Genomic DNA, 25,978 nt, shown 5'->3' on the forward strand with positions numbered 1-25,978 from the left:
AGATCAGCATTATAATGCCGTATCAACGGTTCCGGTCTGTATGCCCTTAATGTATGTATACTAGAAACTATTTACTACAAGGATAAAATCGTAGCTTGTTAACATTAGCTAAGAAAAAGCCAATAAGCTATTACTGCTTGATTCACTTGCTCACTGACAAAAGCAAACTGTTACAGCTATTGGAGATCGCTGTAAATAACCGTTTTAAATCTTTTTCTTCGCTCTCCAAACTGCTGAGATGTTAATATTTTTTACTTCTTCAAGTTGTTTCGTTAATATACGTGCAATTTAGATACTTGTAAACTTTTCAAATTGCATATACATATTTATGTTAATTTATATATTTTGAGTAATCAAAGAATTCCATGGCTCTTGAGCTATTTGAGAGTAAAGTTCCCCATTATCTCCGTCCCTGTCTCACGCTCGTTCTCTCCCCTTGCTGCACCTAAATATGTACATAGCTTTGCGGAAAATGCATTGCCAAATGCAAAACGCAAACTTAGTTCGCTTCTCGCTCTCACGCAGTGCATTCGCGTATCGTGAATTTCTGGTTTAATTGAACAATTTTGTGCATGTCAATTACATTTGTACAGCGTACGGAATGTTCAACGTGGTGATCTAGGGATTTGTTGTTTTTGACAGCAACTGTTGTAATCACCGGAAGTGTTTCAAGTATTTGCAGTAGACTGGCTTCAAAATAAATCTTCTCCAATCACATGTTTGGTGCAGTGTAGAAAGTCCAATCAGAACCAAAATATTCTTGGCAGAATAAAAACAAAAAAGCTGGCCAGCAAACGGGTTATGTCGCACTCGCACACACCCGCAAAAGGCCCTCGTAAACATGCGTTGTCTTTGTCCCACCCGTTTTTGCATTCTCCCACAGTTGCATCACACACACGCACGCACACTTGCTTGTAACGTAATAAAAGCACGTGTTGTGTTTGATTTCTCGCTCCCACCTGACCCCTTCCCCCAGCTCCTCACTTTATGGCCGCTTTGTTTTTGCTTTCATGACGTGACTTTGCTCGTAGTGTGAGTAAAGGCAGATCGCTCTCTCTCCTCTCGCCTGATAACAGTTGTATTTGTGCGCGCTCTCTTCCCTGGCTCCCTTGCTTTTGTTTTGTTATTGTTTGGCTTTTGCCTTAGCTTTGTTTACTTTTTCCGCTTTTTTTTCGTAGAGGCCTCGTGTTTTTTGTTTTTATTCTTTACTTTTTTTGGCTTTATGAAATGAGTGGGGGCCACAAGCGAATTAGCCAAGGCATTGAATATGGGTGCATATTGTCCACACATCTGTGTTTGGCTTCAGATTCGAGCCGCAGTCAAGTTCCCATATTGTAGCCATTATGCTCGGCTGGGTGAACCGGTTTCCAAGCTTTGCCGAACCGCAGGAACCTTTCGTATTCTGATTAGTTCCCACACATATCAACAGGTAGCTGCATCGCGGCTACACACCCCGTGTGTGAGTGTGTTGGTCTCGGCTGAACTTGCCACCTACTCAAACACCCGCGGCCACAACGCAAGTTACTGCCCAGCTGCCAAAGGGAGACCAGCAAATGCCGAATGCCGAAATACTGAATTGCCAACTTCCCTAGAAGTTCAGACGCACACACACAGAATCACACACATTGTGGCGCAACAAGCTCTTACTCTCCCTCTCCCGGCTTGCCAGCCCCCCTCTCTTAGCCGCTCTCTTGAAAACCTGCTGTCGCTGCACAGAAATCAAAAGTGAACACACACTGCACGCCGCCCTCTCTCCCTCTCCCACTCTCCACTAGTCTCCAGCACACTGCCCCCCGTTGGGCGCCAAATAACAAAAACGAACGGCAGTTCGTTGCCTTCGTTCTTCGTATCTTGATTTGTGCCCGGTTCTAGTTGGTTAAGCCGCTCGTGCGGCACTCGGCCCGCCGCCTCGGCTCTGGTCGGCTCCCCTTCGGGTTGGGGCCGTGGCGCTCGGCCCACTCCCACTCCAGTCGGCCCCACTCGCCAGTCAGTCGGCAGGCAGAGCATGAGCAGCCCGCAGCTTTTTTCGTGTGGAGATCGCAGTTTTTCGCTTGCCAATCGATGCGGTTCCGGAATTCGTTTGCAGTTTGCAGTGCAGCGCTTCTTTGACTTTGCTTAATTTGCTTACACGGCAATTGGCGGCAATTAAAGGCGGTAGAACCGCGTTAATTAATTCATGTTCGCTATTTACACAGCTCGTCAGACAAGTTGTTGGCCCCGTGATAAGCAAAACACTAGTTGGCCGGGTGGAATGCATTTGATTAGATTGCGATTTGTTTGCTGGCTCCGGCATTGTTGTCATTAAACAAAAGCCGTGCTGCGACCGGTTAGCCTGACTTGCCCGTTCGGCGTCCGTTTCGATTTTCGGTTTCACTGCCGCTTTCCTAAAAGTCGCGAATCTCGCGTTTTTGCCAGTCTTGCAGAATGAGTTTCGGCTGTGCACCGGAAACAAACGAGAACGAAATAACAATCAGCCATTCAGCAAGCCATAAAGCACAGTGAAACACACTTGATAACGGAGCCCAAAATCCAACAACCCCGAGCCAAAACCAAAATACACATATCTCGCAACGTTGATTAATTAAATGCTGACCCGGTGATTTCGCGTCTGAAATATCAATCGAAACGAAAAATATTTGTGTCATAAGTGCAGAGAAGTGAAGTGCAGCCAAATGTGAAATGCGAAAAGGCCCAGAAATGCAATTGATTTAAATGAATTTCTGTTTAATTTGTATGAGTATTTTCACCACTCGTAAACCGAGAGTCCGACCAACAAAAGCCGGAAAAGTGCAAGTTCATGGCGAAATTTAAATACCAATGTGGGCAGGCTGAGGGGAAAAATCGAATTTCGAAGTGCTAGTGCCATTTAAAGGCAGTGCGGTTTAGGATTGCTGACGAAGAACGTTTCAGATTAAACCAATTAAAAGTGGATTTCTGTCGAATAACAATAGAACCGGAGTGAAACCAGGAGTAATGGCAGCACTTGAGAGCAATTGAGCGCATCGTTACAGCATTAAAACAAGGAAAATAGTTTCGACCCACAGAGCAAACAAAGCGAGGAAAATGTCAGCCACTCAGCCGAAGGATACGGCATTAAAGACTAAGCAATTGGCAGTTGGAGCAGTAGCAGTAGCAGCGGCAGTAGTACCTCTGCCCCCACCACCCACTGCCAAAGCACTAGCAACCACCACAACAACAACAGCGACTTCGGGAAGGAAAACTTTAACCTCCAGCGCGGCTTTGTCATTGTTTGATCAGCTGAAAAACAGCGTCAATTTAAACAGTTTGACAATTGGCGCCGGCAACAGCAGCAGCCAAGAGGGAACACCACCTACAACAGCAGTTGCCACACCCACTGCCACACTGCCACCACCGACACCCTCTCCCTCTCCCTCTCCCCACTCCAATATTGAACTGAAACCGCCGGCGAAACCGGCGCGACCCTTCAGCACGCCCAGCAGCATTGGCATCGTGAAGGGCACCAAGCGGGGCGCGGGAGGCGTGGTCGGAGGCACTGGTGGCGCCCAAGCAGCCAAGTTGGATATAAACGCATTGCGATCTCAGCTCTATCAGGGCGCCAGGAAGACTGCAACAACAACATCAACAGCACGAGTAGGAGCCGGCAAGACATCAACAGTTGTGGCAACAGCCCCCAGAACAACTGGAGGGGAACGCGGCACGAAGGGATCCAAGAAGCGGTGTCTGGATCGATACGACTCGTCAGAGTCATCAGACAGGTGAGTGCATGTTGTGGCCATAATGCGGAAACGGCGTATTAGCCAAAACTCACCCACCAACAGGGGTTTTGAATACGTTGATAGACACCATACCTACTTACTTAAATCAAGACTTATGTCATAAGAACATTAAGGGTTATAAGAAAAACCGAATTATAATTCAATTCTAAGCTAACTTTGAACACACATCCAAGGTTCTCCCGTACTTAACTAACTTTTGAATATTTTAAGGTCTTTCCAAATTAAATCTCCCTTTTCTTAAACCTAAAATCTTACACGGAATTGTATTTGATTCTAAGAACCAACGGTTCACTAGGCAATCGTCTCCAAAAATAATTCCAGCAATAGATACTTTAAATTGTAGATTTCATTCTTGTGTTTTTTGTCCTCTCTATGTTATACTCTATAAAATCTTTTGTAGACTCTCTTTTTTGAGCCTTGTCTTTGGAACATATCTGCAAGTGTCTGCCTTCCTGTAAGACTATATCAAAAGCTGGAAAAAAATATGTAACAAAGTTCGTACTTCTGCCCATGAACGACTTTAGTGCACAGTCATTAAATGCCCTAACAATGCAAGATGCCAAATGTATCTCTTGGATGCACTGGCTGGCTATAAACGGAACTGCACGAGTGTATCTGCAAACTTGCTGGCCGTGCCAAGACTGAGCTAAAAGCGGATACTCTAAATATACACACACGTTGCACTGCCAAAAAGTGAGCCAAAAGTGTGATCCGCAAGATACTCAACTGAAATAGACTGCGGACTGCATTGGAAGCATAATCAAGGCATTAATCAAAAGCCAACGAGCAGCCAGAACTGGAGAACGTTAATAACCGATTGCGCTGAATTTATGTGACAAGTAATCGGTTCAATAAACGTGTACCTGCTAGAGAAGCCAGTCTTGTAAAGAGCGCACGAGGCACGCGCCTCATAGATTGTGAATTTATGGCTTACAGATACATTTGTATCTACTTAAATGGGCAGCCACAAAAACATCTTGCCGCAATGCCAACTAATTTCCGCTCATTAAAAATGCGCAGCGCGGAATGGAAACAGAAACAGCAACAGACACAGAAACAAAGAAAAGCAAAGGCCGCAACGAACTGCAGGCATTTGTATCTGGCAGATACGCACAACATGCGTTCATTTATCAGCCACAAAAGGCAGCTGATGAGTCGCTGAGGCAGTAGCTGCTGATTTTCAATGTGCGGCGCGTGGGCGGTGGAGCAAACGTCGGCGGCTTCCTGGCTGCATTGAGATATAGATATGCAGATATAGATGCAGATACTATGGTATTTTCCGTCGGACCAAATAAAACTTCAAACTGCGATGTAAAATTTCCTCTCCGCTTGCTTGTGTTTTAAGCATTTCAAAGAAGATGCTGCATAAACAGGTTGATTGTGTTAAGGAGTTATGTGAATTGTATCGTATAAATAAGAAAAAGTAAGATAATATACAGATATTATTGATTTATGTTTTGAGGTATTTATTAAACACCCTTCTTATCGGAAGTTCGTGATAGTTCTATCAAACAAACAAAAGAATTTCAAATATTATCATAATGCTTAAATATTGAATAAGTTGTTTTATGTGTGAGTAAGTATTCCCTTTAAAAGAAACTCTGAAATGATGGAAATTTAAGTTAAAATGGAGGTGCTTATGGCTCCAATGATCCTATGGTTTTGAGAGGGTATTCTCTGAAGTATTCTCAATCGCAATTTAAGTGAAAGTATCTGTGGTTCTAATGCTCCTATTGGTTTGCTTTTGGTGATCCCAAGTTTTGATAAGCCCTTAAGCAAAGATCGCTTCGGATTCGGGTTACTTTACTTCTATCCATATCAAATGCCATCTATGTTCTGAAGCTTCTGTGGTATCTGTATCTCTCAGTATGCCTAACGCGTCGCGAATGTTTTGTCAATTGGCTCATCACCGTCCCCCATATCAACATCCCCATCCACTCCCCCTAAGATCGCGTTTTCTCGTCGGCTGGTGAGTGATGTCGTCGTTGTTCCTCTTCGTTGGCAGTCGGAAATCATTTAAACTTTTGGTCGTTGAACTCTTTTTGATTTATTTATTTTGTTTGCTTTTTTTCGAGACGTGTGTGTGTCTTTGGTCGTCGTCACAAAACATGAAATTTTGTTGTTGCCTTTTCATGATTTTGTTTATTTTGACTTGCGCTGTTTTGCCCGAGACTTTGTACTGAATCTTTGAAGAGTTGTGAAGTTGGCATTTGCATCTGGGCAAAACGTATCTACGGGTTAATTGAACATGTATCTTTTGCTGGCTTGATTCTTTTTAGCGACCCCGATTCACTGACTCGTTTTAGATTCTGCAAGCCCGAAAAAAGAACACTCGCACTTCCACCGAGAGTAGTCATTAAAATTTTATTTTTTCTGAAAAACAAAACAGATTGCAGTCTTCACCGGCCAGCGAAAAAAGCGTGTATGAGCAGAGCCAGCAAGTAACATCCGCAGCTTCGTAGCACAGGCATTTAACTTTAATTATCGCTCATAAAGCTGAAAATACAACAACTCTGCCAGAGTAACTGCCTACTTCAGCGCATACACACTCATGTGCCGCTGCTGCAATTGCTGTCATCATTTTTTTGTTTATTTGCAGTGTGTCGCGCGAGTGTGTGTGCTATTGATTTTGTCGACTTTTGTCTTACAGGTTTTCCACGTTTTTCCACATATTTCCAGCAAGACCCCAAGAGCGACCCACTGCTCCAATGGCGCGAGTCTTTTGCTTTTGCTTTTGCTGATTGTGGGCTGTTGCTGTTGCTGTTGCTGTTGCTGTTGCACTTTTCGCCAAGTCATGCGAAGAGGGGCGCGCAGGGGTTGGCAGGGGCAGACAATCACCCTGAGATATTGTGTAATCGCCCACGTTGATTTATCTCGTTTAAGTGACTCCGAAACGGCAGCAACTGCAGCAGCAGCAGCAACAGCAACAGCAATTGCAATGACAGCGGCAACATCGCGCGATGACGTCGAAAGTGTAATATAATAAGTTGCGATTGCCAGTTGCTGCCTTAGCCGTGGGTCGCGTAAGTTTAGTGGTCGTGCCTCCGATGCTATTTGCCATTTCTTGGCATTGCCATTTGGTGGCTCCTTTTTGGTCTTTTTTGCACCCGAGCCAGCCAAGTTTTTGGGGCCAAAGCTGCACTCTCGGTTTTGTTGGCCAACTTTATGGCGAAGAGTGGACGGATTATCGAAATAAAAACTTCGAGGGACAGCTAAACCATGTTACTAAGTACTACAACTAAGTGGGCGGAAATTGGAAACGCCCTAAGTAAGTGCGCTCTATCCAATCGCAAAGTTCCAAGCCCATTGTACATTTCACTAAAGTGGCTGTGAAGTTCTACAAGCAGATATATACGGAGTCACAAACGAGTATTATAAGAATGCAATCCCACTTATATTTCCAGTTAAAGTTTTAGATACTTGTCATTCTGGTATCATCACCTAGGGTGGCTGATGAGATTTAACACAATATATACTGTATTATAAATGTTTAAATCCACACAGACCTTTATTTAGCAACCCCATACATATTGGTAAAAATACAATATGCACATTGTCAATCCAGATTGATCAGCATTTTCCCCATCTTTTGTTTTGGTTTAGTGTTTTCTTTTTACATTTTTTTTATGTTCTGCTGTAGTGAGTCGCGTGTGTTGCATCTCTGGCGCGATTCCCAGTCTTTTCCGTGTAGCAGAACCCCTGTGCCCCTTCGCCGCCGCCCCTGCAGACCGTCTTTGTTGCACCTCCTGCTGTCAGCCCTTTTTTTGTTTTTTTTTTTCCACTTGTTCGCCGCATTCTTGGCTCGTTGTTTTTGTTGTTTCTGTTGCGATACCCTACAGAATGTGGGATTGTTTTGCTAACAGATGAATATGGTTACTCACAATAAAAATATGTTATTGCTCACTGAAATTGAAAACTTTTATAAAAGATACTCTAAGTATATATACAGAAGATGCACATTAGAAATAGATCTCAACTCATTTTAATTATCAAGAATTTAAAAAAGGTCTGTGTATCTAAATGTCTGCACGCCATACTGTAGAGTTCTTCATTGTTTTAGGTCCCAAACCCAGTCGTTTTGTAAAGCTACTATTGTGCTAAAAGCAGACATTTTATTAAAACATTTGTGTTAACAAAAACATGTTCCTTATCACAAAAAATTCGTTGTTTGGTTGTCGCTTGAACCTGGCCAGTATATATCAGTTTTCCATTTAACTAAAAAGTTATAAAACATTTTAGAAAGTAATTCATTTCTGTGAAAATTGTTGTATTTCACTTTGTTATTCAAAATCCTCCTTTTTAAGTTGTTCTTTTATGCAAAAATTCTTTTTTTAACAAACAACCAACATGTGTGAGTGGTTGTGTGAAAAGCAGTTTAAACACGAAATTAGAGCCTGCCCCTGCCACCGCTGCGAACCTACCCACCGCTGCCATCCCGACCAGGGTCCCCCGATTTCCCTCAGGGAGCGCATTAAGTCGTAATAAATGCTGCCTGGTTGCATGCTTTGTACATTGACCTCAAAACGGAGCAAAGCCGCCGGGCCCCCTCCGCCCGCTCCCTTGCCACGCCCCCTTTTGACTGTATCTGTATCTTTTTAGCTGGGATGCTGTTCCCCCTTGTTGCTGTTGTTTTTCGTGCACATTTTGCTAAATAGCTTCTATTTACGTTCCATGGAAAATGCAATTCGCAATTGTAGAATGCAGACTGAGTTTTTTCTTTATTTTGTTGCCGCTTGCAGTTGTTTTCCCTGCTCGCACGCTACTTTGTCTCTACAAACAATGGCTAGAAGGCCGAAAGGGGGTGGTATCCATGGGTTGCCAGGGGGGGGGGGGGGGTGGGGGTACGTGGTTGCAGTACGTGCGCGACTTTTCGGGGCCATAAATCAAAAAGGCAAAACTCAAAGCGGGTCTCAGGCAGCGACTTTTTGGGTTAAATCAAGGCTGGGGGAGTGAAAATCGCTATTATGGGAAATTAGGGGAGTGCTGAAGTAAGCTTAAAAGACAAATTTAGCCGACACTTGCCAGCAATAAATACATTTTAAGGGTTTGCGATTGTGAATAACAAATGTAGGAGCTTACTTGTTCGATGCAGAACCTTACATTTTTTAATAGTAAACCAGTATTTAAAAATAAATTAAAATGAATTTGAGAGCGCCATTTACTATTCCACTTTAAATCTCAAAATATCTACATCTATTTATCTTCGACTTTTTATTTGCATGCCAATTAATCAATCCCCTACTCCAGCACTCCATTCAGCTCTTTAATTAGGGCTTTCGAGACAGGAAATGCCAGCCAGACGGCTGCAAGTGCCCAGACTCCATGGGTCTGTTGCCCCGCCCCAACTACGCCATTTAGGGCCTGGCCCCAGCCCTCGAGAGCACATTTGTGCAACAGATGCATAATTTATGCATCGCTTACACATCTCATGTGCAAATCGACGCGCCAAAATCAGAGTGTGTAAGCCCCGTTGGAAAGAAAACCAACAAACCGACAACTTAATGGCATTCTAATGCCGGCCACCAAAATCAAAATCATATTAGCCAAATGTCTGCATGCGGCGTGGTCCGTTGATATTGTGCCCGGTTTTGCATCTATTTTGCGAGCGCACTTTTGCTTTTGGTCCGGGCGGCAGCAGCATATACCGAATCGTGGCAAATTTTCATTAATTATAACGTCAGGCGGCGCTCGATGGACGCCTGTCCTCCGCTCCACACGTCTCGTTCCCTTTTAGCCCTTCGGTCTACACTTGGAGAAATACCTTGGCTAGCTAACAACAATTAAATTGCGTAATTTAATTTAATTTCAATTTTTCTGATTCGAAAATCAATAGAAAAAAGGTATATTTGGACACAAAAAATAAACAATTTTGTAAGGAGAACATGATGTTGAAACCTTTTTAGCGCAATATATGTTTTAAAGTTGATCAAGTTAAGGGTATGGAATAAGAAGTATATACTGTTCAGCAAATTGGGTTTTAATCGTGTTAAAAGGCGGGCTGCACTTTTAAAGGTTTTGTGAAATTTAACCCTTTAAGACTTACAGGACCTTTTAAAAATCGTGACACTATCAGCTTGTGATATATTTTTGACTTGCTGTCTGACTTATATTTAACAAGTAATGGTAACCTAGAAAATGCATTTATGACTTTATCAGTGGTGTCCGGAGTGTAAATAAACAAGTTAGGCAATTAACAAGTGGCATTAATCCTTAATCAATTTATATATTTTTTCCTATTTTTTCTGGAATATAATATTTTCCAATAAGCAAAGGCTTTCCACGATTGTTTTGCAAGTGTAATATGTACTTTCAGGCAGACACATTTCGCAGGCATCTCTCCCCGATTCTGGCGTGCAGCTGAAACAACAGCAGGAAAGCAGTGCAACACGCCGAAAAGCCAGCTCCAGCCCCCTCCAATTTATCCCCATCTGACATCGGTCGGATGCCAGACAGGCATCCCGAAAACCAACTGACGGTCATCGCAGGCATTGGCAATGGCTTTTTTCGAGCTGTGCGCTAGCGAAAATTAGTCATTAACTTTTTAAGCATCGGCTGGACAAACATGGCGTATGAGTGATGTGCATGGTGGTCATGCGGTGATAAGCCCAACAACTGAACTCAATTCTGTGGCGCTTGTGGCAATTACTCTGCCGCCGTGCTGTTGCACGTTGCAGCCGCGGTGCACTTGATGCAATGACATCGCAATTGGCAAGGGGTATCATTAAGTTTTCTGAATGGGAGTAGCTGAATGGAGTGGCTGGATGTGTCGCGAGCAGTGAGATAAATTCAAATGTCAAGGAAAGGATGTTTATTTAAAGTCATGAATTGGTTATTATCGTTTTGGCACCACAAATGTTCAAATTAATGTTTAGTTTAGGTTTATTTTTCGCCGCATAGGGAGCTATTTATTTATATTAACGAACTAAAAGTATTTACCACAAAAAGCACGACCATTCGATTATTAGTAGTGCGAAAGAAATGGAGATATGCTTGCAGACTGCTAACAATGTGGATACTTTATTATCTTTACTTTACTGAATAGTCCGATTAAAGCAACTTTTAGAATTGAGATGATTATTTTTAATCAGAACCAAATCTCATTTAAACTTAATTGAAATAATAAACATATAAAAAATAAAAGTACTTCTCTACTATCTTAAGGTCACCAATTTTATATTTATTTTAAGCTTAAATATATTCAAAAATTTGATGCTTAAACTAGCATTTTTTGCGTAATTGTATTGTAGCCCAAGGCCATCAGATATTTTCTTAGTTGACCTTGACCTTGCCATGTGCCGTGCTCTACTTCGAAGCTAAATCGAAGCACAAACAGACTCACAATAAGAAGCTTTCAAAAGGAAAAGTGTAACTGAAACCTCGAATCGAGTGGCAAAAAGCCGAAGAAAAGCACAACTCACAAAGCTAATTAAGGAAAATGAAAAAGAGCTGACGAGCGGAAAAGCCAGCCTGGAAAAAAAAATGTTATGAAGGCGAATTCCCTGAGTGTTCATTGAAAGTCGGAACCAGAAAATAGCAATAACATCGTACGAATCGAGACAATAAAGAAAACTCTGGGATCGATTTGGTGCCATAAAATGAGGGGGTGCGAGGGGTAGCTACTAAACAACCATTATAATCGGCTTAAAAAGTGTCAGCCTGACATTTGATCAATGTGAATTAAACTGTCAATTGAAACTGAAATTGATTGTGCCGCCCGTGGACTTTATTGGTGTTGTGGCATGTTGTATGCTCGATGTGGTTCTGGACCATTGTTTGGTCCATTGATTAGACATGAAATTCTGTGTCAAAATATATTAATTAATAAATATCCCGCGGCAATGCCACACAAATTTTTGGAAAATGTGTGCTCTTTTATTTGTGTTTGATTACTCTGTGTTTGCGCGTGAAATTAGTTTTGCGGTCAGAAGGGCCAGCGTGTTTTCGATGCTAATTAGGTAGAATAAAATCAAATTGATTGCATAAATACGTTTTATTTTCGAATAAAATTCTATCAAATTGCATGTGGCCAGCATGACCTGCGGCAGTTGAAAGGAAAGCCAAAACAAGTGGCAATTAAAAGTTAATTAAGCTTAGGACAGGGCGATTGTTTTAGAAATATCCAGCTCAACAGGTGCATTCTTCAATGGATTTTTCTAACACCTTTTTAGTCAAATAATGGATTTTTGCAAGTAATCGTCGCTTTCGACTTTTTTCGCACTGTCAAGAAAAAAAACAGTGACCTACCAAGCATAATTACTATAATAGTGGACGCCACCGTTTCAATTATTCGCTTGGATTTTGCGCTGTCAATGATTGAGAAATTGACAACGCTGCCTATGATTACACGGTGGGCTGCCAGTTGTCTCAAGCACCGACACTTAACAGCCAGCCCGCTGTCGGTTGTCCAATTGACCACTCGAAGCCATCGAAATACCCTCTCGTTGGTAAAAGTGCTGCGACCAAAGGTTTCTAGAAGGGGAGCCAGAGTCTCCTATAGAATGTAGGTTTATGTACATTGTAAATATTTTATTATCAAGAAATAGTTTTATTTTAAATGTTCATTAACAGAAGATATTACAGGTTAATATTTTATTCGAACTCAGAAAAAGGTTTTGATTTTATGTTATCAATATAATATGGTAACTAATCTTTTCAAAACTTCTTTTCCTTAAAAAGACAGAAAACAACATAGGTTTTTATAACGAATTTCCTTAAATAGGCTAGAGCATTACCAACTTCGATTTGGTAAACTTTACAACGTTCTTTTGTGTTTTAATTGCTCAGCATGAAATTGTAATTAACGTTGAGCTGGCCAAATGGCAGTCGATTGGTGAAGCGTATCGGACAGTCATTCAGCCAATCAGTCATTCCCACCACCCAGAAAAGATTACCTGTTTTTTGTAAACGACGCAGGAAAATTGTACAGCAAGGTTAGGGATTTCCAATAATTTGTTGTATTGTTTAAGAAACATTTTTTACTTGTCTTTAAGTTTAGAAACATTACCGATATTAATGTAAACCAAATATAAGTGAGTAGTTCTGTAGCAAAAGTGTGCAAAATGCACAGTTTCTAAATCAAATGATTTATTTATGAGAATAAAAGCCGCCTAATCATAATATCATGGTTACTAACTCTTATTGTTTTGTTATGTCTGCCTTTATTCACCACATTTTGATTAAATTTTCATGTTTAGTTCATTAGAAATTCAATTTGCCTTTTCCGCCACGGCAATCAGCAATAGGGTAATAAAAACAAGAGTTGCATCAGTGCAAACCAAGCGTGGCAATTACCGCACAGTAAAAATGGAAGATTTAAGTTTGGCATGGCAATCGCAATCGTTATCATGTTTGGCATATTTTAGTTGATTCTTTTTACACGGAATTCGTAAAGTATATGAGAGGTATATATCAGATATATTTTAATTCACGAACTCCGGAGGTCCATTTTGATAAAATTAAATAATAGCTAAGTACGCCATTAAAGATACATAATTTATTTGTGTGAATTATGAGGCTTCTTAAATAATACGACGTATTATTTAAATCTGAAGGTTGTCCATTTCGTCGTTCTTACATTCGTTTCTTTGAGGAAATGTAAATAGGGTGTGTAAGATTACGATTTAAAATCCATCTGCAAAGTCCTGTCTCCTACCCATTCTTTTTAACTTATTGCTTTCTTGTAAAATAGCCGCACCATTGCCCAGCTTTAAGGTCTTTATTTCCAGCTTGTTTCGTCTATTTGGCCACCAAGCCTCCGTCGTATGGGGTTCTTCCTCCTTTTCACGCGTTGTTATCAACACGCGATTTTTGGCACTTTTTTATTTTTATTTTATGAAGATGTCGCCATCGAAGCGGAGCGCCGAAGACGGCGACTGTCGTGCTGAGCTGCCTTGTCCTTTCGCTGTTGTTCCTGTCGCGTTCCTTGTTGTTTTTGGTGGCGATGTTGTAGCTGTCTGCATATATATTCCTGTCTCATTTTCATGGGCCATTTACGTAGACAAAGACGTGCGGCATGTTTGTGTATCCGTAAGATACATTTTCGGTTCGGTTCGGTTTGGTTCTGTCTGACTTTAGCCCAGGCCTTGTCCGTCTCTCGCTGTCTCTTCATCTGCTTCTGTCTGCTGCAGTCGGCGTTGTATATACATATACTTGGTATACATGGGAATGGGCAGCTAAAATACCGGTTCCCTGCCAAAGTTTTCAAAGTTCCTGATGGGGTGTAAGAAAAAAGTTTATGAATAAAATAGGAACAAAATGCTTTTTTATTTTCTTTTTATTTTTTCGCTGACCGCTCCTTTCTGGCTGTCTTCGTGCTTATTGCAAAATACCTTTAAATTTATCAAGAAGAATAAGGAAAAAACGAGAAAAATGTCTGATAACTGACCGAGATGAGACGCCCGGGCTAAAAGTCGTTCGTCCTGGCATTCCTGAGATGCTTTCAGTTCCCTGCTAGCTCCACTCCAGCTTGGAGCAGGGCACTCAGCAAGCCCTGAACATTTATTTTATTTAATTAAAAGACACTTAAACGATTTAGTGGTAAAGTGCGTGAGGGAATTTCTTCGTTCGTTTCTGGGTTCGCTGCCTCGTACTCTCAGATACAGCATACATATGTGGGCGGAGTCTGCGTTTGCCTCGTTGGGCGGCAGTCGTAAATGTCCATAGTAAATCAAACCATTAAAGTCAAAGAAAATATACCAAATTTCGCCGCTTGTCCAGTGTCAAGTTGTGAACGCCTTTCGGGCGAACCACTTTTCTTGCGGCTCTAAAAACTTAACTGCGCTCATTAAAATTGACACACAAATGCCGGAAAGTTCAACGACAGAAAATCTCGCGGTTAACATACACACACACACACACACTCACTCAGTCAGTCAGTGAGAAAAGCCAGTGACAGAAATAATTAACAAATATTTATTTGTTTGCTTAACTTTTACTCGACCGATATTTGCCTGGGGATTTTTCGTTTTATTTTCCCCCCTTCTTGTGCTTTATCAAATGTTTGCCAAGACATAAAACAAACCAAACATCCAGGGCGGTGGAGTCGGGGATCAAGGGGTAAACGCTGTCACTCAGCTATGTGCAGGAACTTATCGGATAGTTGCATAAGTGTGGGGTAAGTGCGGAGCGGCTTGGGGTCTTATCAAGTTAGGTATACTCCGAACTAGCAATGAGTAAAGCAAAACGGGAAACTGAACTGAAAATATCTCTAATTTCATGTACGAAAATGTGGGCTCAAATCTAAGGCATTGACTCATTGAATGACCTAATAACCCATTTCCTTAAGCGAATGATAGCTTACTTAGCTGGCTCATACGTGGGGCTCAACAGGTCAAGCAAACAGTTTAATGTCTTTCGATACTTATCCATACTTTTCTCAAAAGAGCTCCTTAACTACATACTAATTAAGTGTTTTTTTGTTTATTTGATTTTTTATAAGTTTTTTTTATCTCAAGTATGTTTTATAAGTATCAGGTCATTAGAAAGAAATATGACTAAGTCATTATTGTTATTTTACATTTCGTTATGTAAATAAAGTTTAGTGTTTAACTTTTCTTTATATCATAGTAATTAAATATAACATTTAAATATTTACTATAATACTTATTAAAGCTCTCTTCTTTTAGGTAATCATCAAAGGGCATAATCTTGTTGTAGACTCAACCGCTTTTGGTCTGGCAAGTACAACTCGAGCAAAACAATAATTATAGAACACAGTGATTTGAAATTTAACAATCTAAGCAATTATTATGCGTGACATCCTTTCCACAGTCTTTTTTTTTATGCCAGAGAAACGCTCATTACCGAAATCAAGGGGGTTTTTCCCGGACTTCCAGGGGAGTATCCTTGACGCCCAGACGAGACCCACGTCCGTTTCCTCTCCCACAGTCCAGGAGCGAGTGTGTGTGACAATTGTCTGTGACACAAAATGATTTTAATCATAATGTTATTAAGCACGCAACCGGAGAGGCAGCTACGACAAGGGCTAACTAGACCGGGCCCTAACCCTCGGCAGACCCCCGCTCTGGCACATGTGGAGATCCCGGGGAGATGATAACTTCTGTCACTTAATTGCCGGGGCTTAAACATTACAAAACTTTTGTGTGGCCATTGTTAACATAATAAATTAATTTTTTCTGCCCTCCCCTCACGCTTACATTGTGAGTCGTGTTAAAAAGTCAAGTTTGGGAATAATGAGAACCAAAAAGGGCCAAATTTAGACTTCCGTTTGGTGTTTTTTCGGTGTGTTTTGTTGGTACTTATTGTGGGCCTCTTTTCAAATGGAGCGGTAAAGGTAATTGCGGATACTGTGGCGGCCATCGAGCGATCGGAGGCGTTGCCCCCGAGTATGTCTCTTTTTGCCTCCTTTCGACTGACGAGTCACGCGATATGCGATATTCCAAAGGAAGCCCCGCAGAAAACCAAAATGAAGAGTTGCGGCCAAGTCCTCGAGGGCGTTGGCCAAATGCAATTGATGAGCAGTGGCGGTGACTTTGCAGAATGGCGGCTGCCAGAGGGTGTCGTCTTCGGAAGGGTTGTTTTGGCCCCGAACCGCTCAAAAGGGGCAGCTATCAGCGAACAGCCCACCCTGGACGCTACGCTTGATTAAAAATCCAACCATGACCCAGCATGGAACTCTGATGAGGGTTTGTGCCCCGGCGAATTCCTGAATTTTTGTCCACAGATGGCGCCTGTTGTTCCACAAGTACTTGATACTTTCGTTTTAAATCATACCCCCGAAAACCGCTAATATCGAATCACTTCCCAAGCGCCTTTAAGTGTTGCTCTTAGGGGGCCACGCCCGCAAATTCATAAAGTTGCAGTAGTAAGTGCCGCAGAGGTATCTCCAGCGAGTATCTCATGTTCTCGCGAGGCAGCGCATCTTAATCCTTCATCATCATGATCGCTGGACCCCTCGTAATCATCATAATCAAGGGGGCCAAAAAAGTGTGAAATTCGTGGAACCGACGTGGAGAGCTTACCCCTGGTCTTTTCAGCTCTTGAACTCTGCCAATGTCGCGGGCTCCAAGGGACAGGCCATTGCAGTTCGCTTGGCCTGGACAGAGATACATTTGTATCTGAAGCTGAGCTGCGGCTGTAGCTGTATCTGTACCTGTATCTGTATCTTCCTACCTGTATCTTTGGCACGTCGCCGACGTCGACATGTGTTTGCCGTTGTATTTTGTATACTTCAGATTCCATGTAGTGGCCCTCGTCCCCAGCGCGCTGGCTGTGCGGTTTTAGGTTTAGGTCCGCCGTCTGCAACGCCCTTCTCTACCTGAGTCGCAGGGGTCTCCAGCTCTCCTTGAAGATTGCCCATATGCCTTTTAAACTTGTTTCAAATAATTTCAGACTAGACGTGCATAAATCTACTTAACAACCAAACGGAGAAAAAAGGAAGGCAGCCGAAGCTGAAAGCAAAACCTAAACCAAAACCAAAGCCCAAAACCGAAGCCCAAAACGAAACTTCAACTTCGCGACGCTGCTGCCTGCCTTCAGCCGAGATTTTGGCTTTTGTCGGCACTTGTTGGTCGTAAGGCAGCTCAAAGGGGGCGGCTGCCAGGGGGAGGGGCTCTAGCGGGCTTTCTTTGTTGCCAAGTTTCAAGTTGTTCTTACTCCTTTGTTGTTGCTGCCGTTCCTGTTCGCATGCTAAATAATTAAGTTAGCACTTGTGCGCGCGAGAGTGTGCGTGTATCTGTGTGTGGATTTACAACTGACTGATGGACAGACTACATGGCAAAGATGCACTGAGAAAAGTGGTCCAGGAAAGCGGGGAGCAACTCACTGATGGACAGACTACATGGCAAAGATACACTGGGGAAGTGGTCCACAAAGCACCGAACATTATACCTCATTTTCTCGAGTTTCAGTTAAGTGCCTGTTAGGGAAATTTGCTTTTCTCGAGAGTTCAAATATAATGCTTTTTCAAAATACGCCTTTTGTAAATTGTAAATTAATATTTGGGGCAAAATATAATTTCTGAGGAGTCTAACCGTAGCCTAACTGAAACGTGAACTAAAGTTAGGAAGTAACATATAATTTCAAATAGATTATCAATGCGGAGAAAGCCTTTATCCTTTTGCGGCTGGCTGATCCAGTCGTTAACTTCGTCCACCCAGATATCATATGATGATATCCAATCCAATCTCTGATTTCTGCCAGTGTCGCCTGTTGACAGTTTTGTCGGCTCCACTCGGATTTTACATATGCCAGCTTGTCTGGCTCTGGTCCCCATATCTCAGACCCTCGTGTTTCCTATGAATAAGTGGATGCCGAATACTTTGCTCTGCAGACAAGACACAATATTTGTTGTTACTTTTGTTCTTCTTGCTGGTTCTTTGGAACTTTTGAGCGCACATTACAAATTCACGGGAATCCAATTTATTGTAGCCGAGTCGCCGCGATCCCCAAGTGGCTTTGAGCGCTTTATCTACGGCTATCAGACCGTTGTCGCCGCTTTCCGTTGCCCGCGGCTAGGGGGCAGAGAGGAGCATAAAACGTTGGTCAAGATACTTTAACGCGGCAGGGCAGTCGAAACTTATCATCAGCCTTAATAAATTTATCGGGAATTCGCAAGCTCGTTTGGTACCGCTAAATGTATCCAATGACCGCCATACTTCGTGCACCTTTCCCCAGATCAAGCCGGGCCCAACCCATAAACCCTGACTGCTCTCCATCACCCTGGCAGCATTCTTCGCACCCAGCCGGTGACTCAGCCGCCGTCGGGAACATGATTTCCTTTTCTTTGTTCGCCTCTGCAACTCCTTTGTCTTCGTCGTCCGGATTCTGCGGAAGATCGGGAACAGGTATCGAGGACTGCTCTTAGGCCGGGTGTAAATGATGGTTGTCGCTGGGCAAAATGCCTCGAATGCATTCATATTTGTTCGGCCGAATCACTCTTGCACTCTTTGCATACCCATTTTACTGGGATCTGGCTTGAAAGACACCGCCAGCTGCAGCAGCTGTGGTTTCCCATAGATTGGGAAACTGCCCAGGAAGGTACATGTGTAGCAGTTGATTGCTTTTATGTTTCTGTTTTAGAAAAATCTTTTATAAGTCAGTAATGGTAAGGACTGTAGCACATGTATTTTAAAAGCCTGTAGTTGGGGGTGTAAAATAATTCAGGGGATACTTTTACCCGTTTCAGGTCTGCCCGAATTATCAAAAACATTAGAAAAACTTTAACTTTAACATAGAAAATGAAGCTAAATGAAGAAGAAGCAAGAATACTAAACAGTTTTACAGGAGGTATTTACAATTTATTGGAATGAAAATGATATTTATTCAAAAGGATATTTAATCTGTTAACAATTGTTTCATTTGAAATATCGAGCTTATAAGACCGATAGACTTATATACCATAATTGTTGACTGTTAATGCCAACACTGAGCTAAAGAATTTGCTGGGTCATTATCCTTTTGTTGAAACAGGGCAGCGGCGTACTTTCCTAGAATTTTCGTTCATCTACTACTGGTGCTCATCTTCATTCTTATTTATGGCAAGTACAAGTTTACAGCTCTTCGGCACTCGAAACTAATTCACAAGCGAGTGGCGTACTGTAATTAAACATGAGGCAGTCAAGGCGGTTCCGAGAGCTAAAGTCGAAACCGTGGCCGATAAAGTATCTACAAGATACCCGGTATCTCGGCTCTGCGTGTGTGTTGGCCCGAGGCGCACAAAAACCTATTAAAAGCAGCAAAACGTTAGGCAGGCCGGCATTGGGCTTGGGATTGGGATTTGAACTCAGCCTGAGACTGCGACTGCGACCAGGGGTTGGGCCGCCGCCATCGCCTTTGCCTGCGAGGTGGAAGTGTGCAATGGTGGCGGCTGAGAGATACGGATACGCGTACTTGCAGATACTGCAGCTCGCACATACATGCACTTAAGTGCACGCTGTGTGGTAGTTAGCGTGGCGAAATGGAAAAATTACTAAAACTAACGTGAAATATGGCACAGAAAACAGAAAACGGCAGAGATGGTGGTTCGTACTCTCGGGTGGGCAAAGAGGGCAAACCTGTTGGACGCATGAAATTAACATCAGAAACAGCTGTGGCAGCTTGGACTTGACTCGGTTTTCAGCGAGCATGTTTTATGTTTTTCTTTTTTTTTTGGACTAACTTCCTGGTTGGGCTCTGACTTATCCAGAGGCCCATCTGCCGCCATCCTCCCGTTGTTAGTTTTGTTCTTCTCCGAGATCATTAACATTCATAATTAATTGTAATTCACTTGAACATTCCGCATGTTGTGCTTTTCTTGCGGGCAAAAGCCACACCAGAAATTTTGTATAATCACGGCAGCTGTAAAACGTATAAATTTTACAACATTTGCCGCTTTTGGGTCATTAGCAGCTGGCTCCAAATGATATATAATTTGTAACTGACCCGGGGCGCACAAATTAAATTAAATTGAATTTATTTGTGTGGAAACATTGCCACGGGGCACAAGCCACGAATTCTCGGAGTGTCTGCGACTGCAAATCGACCATAAACTTCCATTTCAATATTCGGAAAATATTGATTGATTAAAAGTGTATCGAGACAGCTCATGGTGTGCATACAAAACTTGTATCTCTTTGTGTTTTTTTACTCTTCAAGTTCATTGTCCAAATGCAGAAACATCGGCGGAGAACTATGAACAAATTGACGGGTGAAAGGCACATGTCAAACATATTTTATTTCGCTTATAGTCTGACAACCTTCGCGTTCGCTCGCAGTTTCCGATGCACAGATACAAATTCGCGGATACACGCGAGCAGCTGCAATCGAGAATCCAACCTCCACCACCACCCACCACATATACAAAAGTCCGCATATATACAGCCGTATCTCCGCTGCGCCCCTGGCTGTTTCACCCACAATAAATCTTAATTTCTCACTCGCTCATGTTGACATTGCGTCCCCCGCTTGTCGACAATTTTAAGTGACACATCAAATTAAATATAAATAAAAATAAAATCACAAATAAAGAGCCAGGGGGAGCGGGCAGATGGGAGGCACACAAGATACTTGAAGACGAATTAGCCAAATACAAAATCGGCACAATACACTCTCGTGACGCGATTTACTTTTTGTTTTCACTCACCCGTCGGCGATTTCTTCAGATGGTATTGGGGTGGTATAAGGGGAAAGGACCAGATTTCGGGGGAATATTCCAAGGAGCTGGGTGTGTCTTTGTGATGTTATTCACCTTTTGGGTTAAATGAGCCGAAAGGCTTCCAAGTCTTCCCTTTGAACAGGTTTGCTTATTTAAAGACATGAGGTCCCAAAGAGTTGTATGCCCATTTGTTAAAGTTCCTAAATTATGGAGTAATCCTAATAACCTGAAATAATAGTAATCAATTACTGGGCATTAAAGTGGATATAAACAGGGAAATAGTAAAATATAAATGGCTATGGGAAGCATCAATTAAGATTAATAATAAATTTTATATTTCCATTTGTATTGCCATTTAATAGATTCGAACAGTTATTACTCTACTCGAAATATTATGTTTCTTCCATAAAAGATATTTCGTTAATGAATTTAAATGATGTAAAAAATGTTTGATTCGATGTTAAAACGTTGCCTGCTGTTATACGTTTTTCACTTTCATATTAATTACTTTTAATTATGTTGATAGACCTTCCATTCTATTGATGTGACTTTCCTTTTAAATTAATTATTTAAATTGTAAAATGTGAGAAGTGAAAAAGAGAAATGTCTAATAAATCTGCTAAAACAAATAATAATGTGAATTATATGAGTTTGAAAAATATCTAGACATTTTCTTTGTCAATTTTAGTTAATAAATTATAAAATAAATAAATCAGGCTAACAAAACCAGAGCCCTCGCCAATTTTGCTGGCCATTTGAATATGAAACTTAATGCACAAACTACTCACTGCGAAAATTCCCACATTAATTAATGGCAAAGAGCGTCGAACGCTCGAAATTAACCGGGTTAATTATAAATTCACTTTCAAAACCAGAGAGCCCGCAAACGCAGAAACGATATAATAGAGGATCATCGGAAACAACAGCCACAATGGGGCCATAAACTTTCATTGGGGCAGTGCTTTGTGGCAATTGAACCGAGGTTTTTTCTGATTTCGAGGGCGAGGCGAGGGGCTTCGAACATGAGGAGCAGATACCTGTCACTGACAGGTGCTAATGAACTACAACAACTAGGCAACAACTACTGCCAGCGTTTCGTAATAATTGAGTGCGACAGGGAGCGGGCGAGGCGCTCACTCTGCTGCCGTCTCTTTCGGCGGGGTCTTTGAATATGCTAAAATATTCTGCGCTTTTTTTATTATTTCTACACGCTTGTTATTCTCGTTTCCCCCGCCAACCACCCCTTCCCCGGTTCCCACGAGCTGAGAGCGAAAAACTCATTTAGGCAAACGAAACTCGTATTGAGGTAGTCTTGCCCACAAATCCGTATCTCGACTGGCAGTCGGAGAAAGACGGGGGAAATTGTGAGACACAGATAGCAACAACAGCGAAATGCTATAAATTTATCTGGGTTTAGATTTATTGATAGACAGCTCGGTAAATTTATGTAAACGATTGAGACAGTTTTTTGTATTTGTATCTCATTCGGGGGACGGCCGCTGGAACGTGTGAAATCAGCTACTATCTGCGATACATGCGAAATTTGTTAACATTTTATGTGAGCAGATAGCGAATGCATAAATTGCTTACAGTACGGGGGGCTGGAGATCTGGTAAGGGTCAAGTGGTGGCCGGTCTAGGAAAACGAAGATAGGTTTGTAATGATTTCATCACGAAGAAAATAGGTACAAGCTTCTATGTTTTGACTTCAATACAATAATTTCATTTTATTTTACTTCCATTTGGGATACAAAAATGTAGGCAATTTAAATATATAAAGTTGTACTTTTCAAGTCTAATTTAAAACCTATAAATAAGGTCGTTCTAGTCTGAAAAATATTTCTGTAAATATTTGTTTACTGAATTGTAATGTATGCCTGTTTTTGAAAGTTTTAAATAATCAAAAGATACATTCTTGTTGCCTGAATTATTCAGTCCCTTCAACAATAGTTTATTATATATTTTTACATAATATTGTAAGTAATGAAAAAAACTTTTCAAATATCCATTAAGGCTCCCATTTCCTTCCGCACCCCACGGAATTTCAAATGCCCAGATGATGGCCGCAGATAAGCAAACTAGAGTTGCATAAATTAGCTGGCAAGGGAAGTCGTGTATATTAAATAGAAGTAAAGCAAAAATATGCGTATTTAACTGGTTTTGGACGCGGGCTCGCTGTTTATTGGCCCGCTAACTGTTCTTGCAGCCTCAGTTCTCAAAACCCCCTTCGATCCACTCCCCTGCGTGCAATGGAAATGCACATAAATAAAAGATAAGTCGGGCAAAAAGCATAACAAACGTTTGCATTTCCGGCTAATAAAGCGGGTGAGTGGGCGGGGAGGGGGCTCCACTTCGTTTGGGGCATTAGCGGCGATTATGAATATGCATGAGGATCGCATAATAAAATATATTTACGAAAAAGTAATACAAATCAAAATGAAATTAGTTCGCGGCGAATGTGCGCTGGAAGGGGGGATTTATGGCCAGCTGAGAACTGAGCCACCGTCTACCCGGCTGAACTCAACTCTGCTTAAATTAATTAAAGCGGCGCAGTGTGTGGAAACATTTTACGTGTTGCCATTTGTGGATGGATGCATTCGGCTTCCTAGTTTACCCCCAGACCCCTTGGACCGCCGCCCCTGTCCCCGCCAGGGGTTGCCTTGCCTTGGCTAATTATTCATTCATGACATGTTGAATGCACACAGCCAGTTGGGGGGCGGGGGAGGCACCAGAGGGGTTCCCCAGTCGGGCATTATTTACAAAGTTTTGCAGCACTTGTGCTAAAGTATCTGACAGATACGCCGGCGCAGGCACACACGTACGGGGTACGTGCACAGGGAGAAATGGGGCTTGGGTATGCGTTCGCGAAGGTAACTAAATTTAAGTGGATAAGCATTCTTAATTAGATGATTTTATATTTACTGGAACTTACAAATAGCAACAATAGCTTATACAACAATTCTTTATAGTTCTATATAGTGTTTAATGTCAATTGTCGCACCTCGTGATGACAAAAAAAAGTCCTCTTTTTTAACAAGCAATATTATTGGTGAAAAGTAACGACAATATCTTCGAAAAAACAGAATTTTTACTTATTTATACTTCCTAAAACGTTATGTTCGTATGTTTGATCAGCCGTTTTTTTGTTATTTCATATAGATTTCTTTGATACAATTTTTAGCAATTGAATTCAAAGAAGTGATTGATAACAAATTATATTTTTATTGCCCATACAAGTTAGTTAAATGTTCATAAACTTTATTCTATGGATAGTTATGGATCTTAAATATTTTTAAAAGAAAAGCGGCACTTGTAATATCTTTATAATTTGGGCTTGGCGAAACCCGCAGCTCAAAGAGGCACAAATCGTTATCTTTTTGATATCAACTAGATTTTTTTCCAGTGCAGCTGCAGTAGCCAGGTTAAGCCGTACGTTGCAAAGAGCATTAAAGCGTCAACGTGCTGCTCACGTTCATCAGCTCCTATGGCCGAAATGGTTGAAAAAACGAGTTGTGGCCAGAACATGTAACACACATGCAGGCAGAAAGCCCAAGGAGCCAAGAACCAACCTCGACCACGCCCCCTCCCCCAGCCCTACGAAAGTCCCCCTCGACTACGGACAATGTCCCCTGTCGCCGGTATGCAACCTGCTAATAGCTTGTTTCGCCGTCGCTACAAATTAACTTTGGCTCTGTTCACCCTGGGCTGCATTTCTGAGCTGCAGAGCTCCGAACACTCTGTTCTGTTCTGCTCTGAGCTGCAAATTACACTATTTTTCACTTGGCCAGAGCAACGCAGTGGGCACAGTGGAATGCCGTTTTGTAAGATCTTAGAAAATATGAGTAAGACTTACTGACAATAATACGACTCTCTTGTGGAATACGATATGAAAGATATAGATATGGCTTCGAAGACACCTGTGCAGAAATGGTCTTTGTTCATTTACGTATTATTATTACCCATATATACGAATATTTCCAAGTAAATATAGCATAGGCATTTTTTAAATAATGCAGTTAGTAAGGGTTTCCTCAGATATCAGCACCGTTGCGCAACATGATATATTTCCCTGATGAAACATAGAAATGACAATGATTTTGATTGCTAAACGGAAGTGAGCTCGAATTTATTAAAATATATAATATTTGTATATCTATATAGGAGAAAAAATGTTTATTTGTTAACCAGAGCGGGAAAACGTTCGAAAAATCAAAATGAATAGATACGCTTTTATCTCCCCTGAAAATAAATAATATTTTTATATCTGTAAAAATACAGTTTTTTCAGCAGGGATAAATTCAGCTTTACTGAAATACCATGATTCCCACAGTCCCAGCTAATATTCGACCCACTGTGCCGCTATGCAATCGTGTGAAATATTCAAAGAGCTCGGTAGCAAAACAAAAGCAACATGCGCGGTGGCAAAAAAGCCAAACGGATGTGGATGATGTGTCTCGCTTTGGTTTTTGGGCTGGGAAAAACTCTCGCGCACGTTGGGGCTGTCGGAATCGCGCCCAGGAAATATTGCAACAGGAACCGGCTGACGGCCGGAGTGGCAAGGATGGCGATGGCGACAAAAAAGCACACAGCCAGTGGATCCACTCCCTTTCTCCAAGTCGAGCAGGATAAGAGCGCTTAAAGTCGCACATTTAGTGACAGTTTGTTGGATTTGCATGGTGCCGACGTTGACATGGCAGAGTTGTCATGATTAATGCGTGGCAAGAGGAGCGGAGTCTGCCACTCCGGAGAAAAGCTGTGACTGCCGGATGGTCAAAGCCCCGGGCTCCGAGTGGCGGCAGAGGGTAGGCAGTCCCGTAAGTGGGTCAAGCTGTGCGTCGGCAAAATCCTGGTAGCAGGCAAGGTGTCCTGTCCACTTCGGAGGAGATGAGTTTTTAATAGAGGCAGCAACTCGGTTTCCTCATGGGCCAGTCAGTTTAAAGTCGGAAATGAAGGTGATTGCAAGTTGGGATGTGAACCAACTTGATTACAATCGAGGAGCTTGTGTTTGCCATTTTATGAAGTAATTACTAAGATGCATCTACCAGATAAAAAAAAAAGGTATACATCAGTCTTAAGTCAGTCTAAAGTTTTTGCATAAATGTATCTACGTGTACAAGAACATTTATCTA

General features: G+C 41.9%; 1 protein-coding gene across 3 annotated transcripts in view; it reads left to right on the plus strand.

Annotated features, from left to right (window-relative positions):
* The first annotated feature begins 529 nt into the window (after positions 1 to 529).
* LOC108030114 (zinc finger protein jing) overlaps positions 530 to 25,978 on the plus strand; it is a 128,902-nt gene continuing 103,453 nt past the window's right edge. For 2 of the 3 annotated variants that reach the window (XR_006367704.2, XM_017102810.3), the window contains exon 1: positions 697 to 3,737. Coding sequence is in view for 2 of the 3 variants with exons in the window: in XM_017102810.3 (XP_016958299.1) it covers positions 3,064 to 3,737 (674 nt within the window). In the remaining variant the exon portion in view is untranslated. Of the gene's footprint in view, positions 673 to 696; positions 3,738 to 25,978 lie in introns of those variants that run through there. The other variant, XM_050888280.1, reaches the window with a different exon arrangement.

This window comes from Drosophila biarmipes, chromosome 2R (genome assembly GCF_025231255.1).
Source record: "Drosophila biarmipes strain raj3 chromosome 2R, RU_DBia_V1.1, whole genome shotgun sequence".
In the NCBI taxonomy this organism is placed as follows: domain Eukaryota; kingdom Metazoa; phylum Arthropoda; class Insecta; order Diptera; family Drosophilidae; genus Drosophila; species Drosophila biarmipes.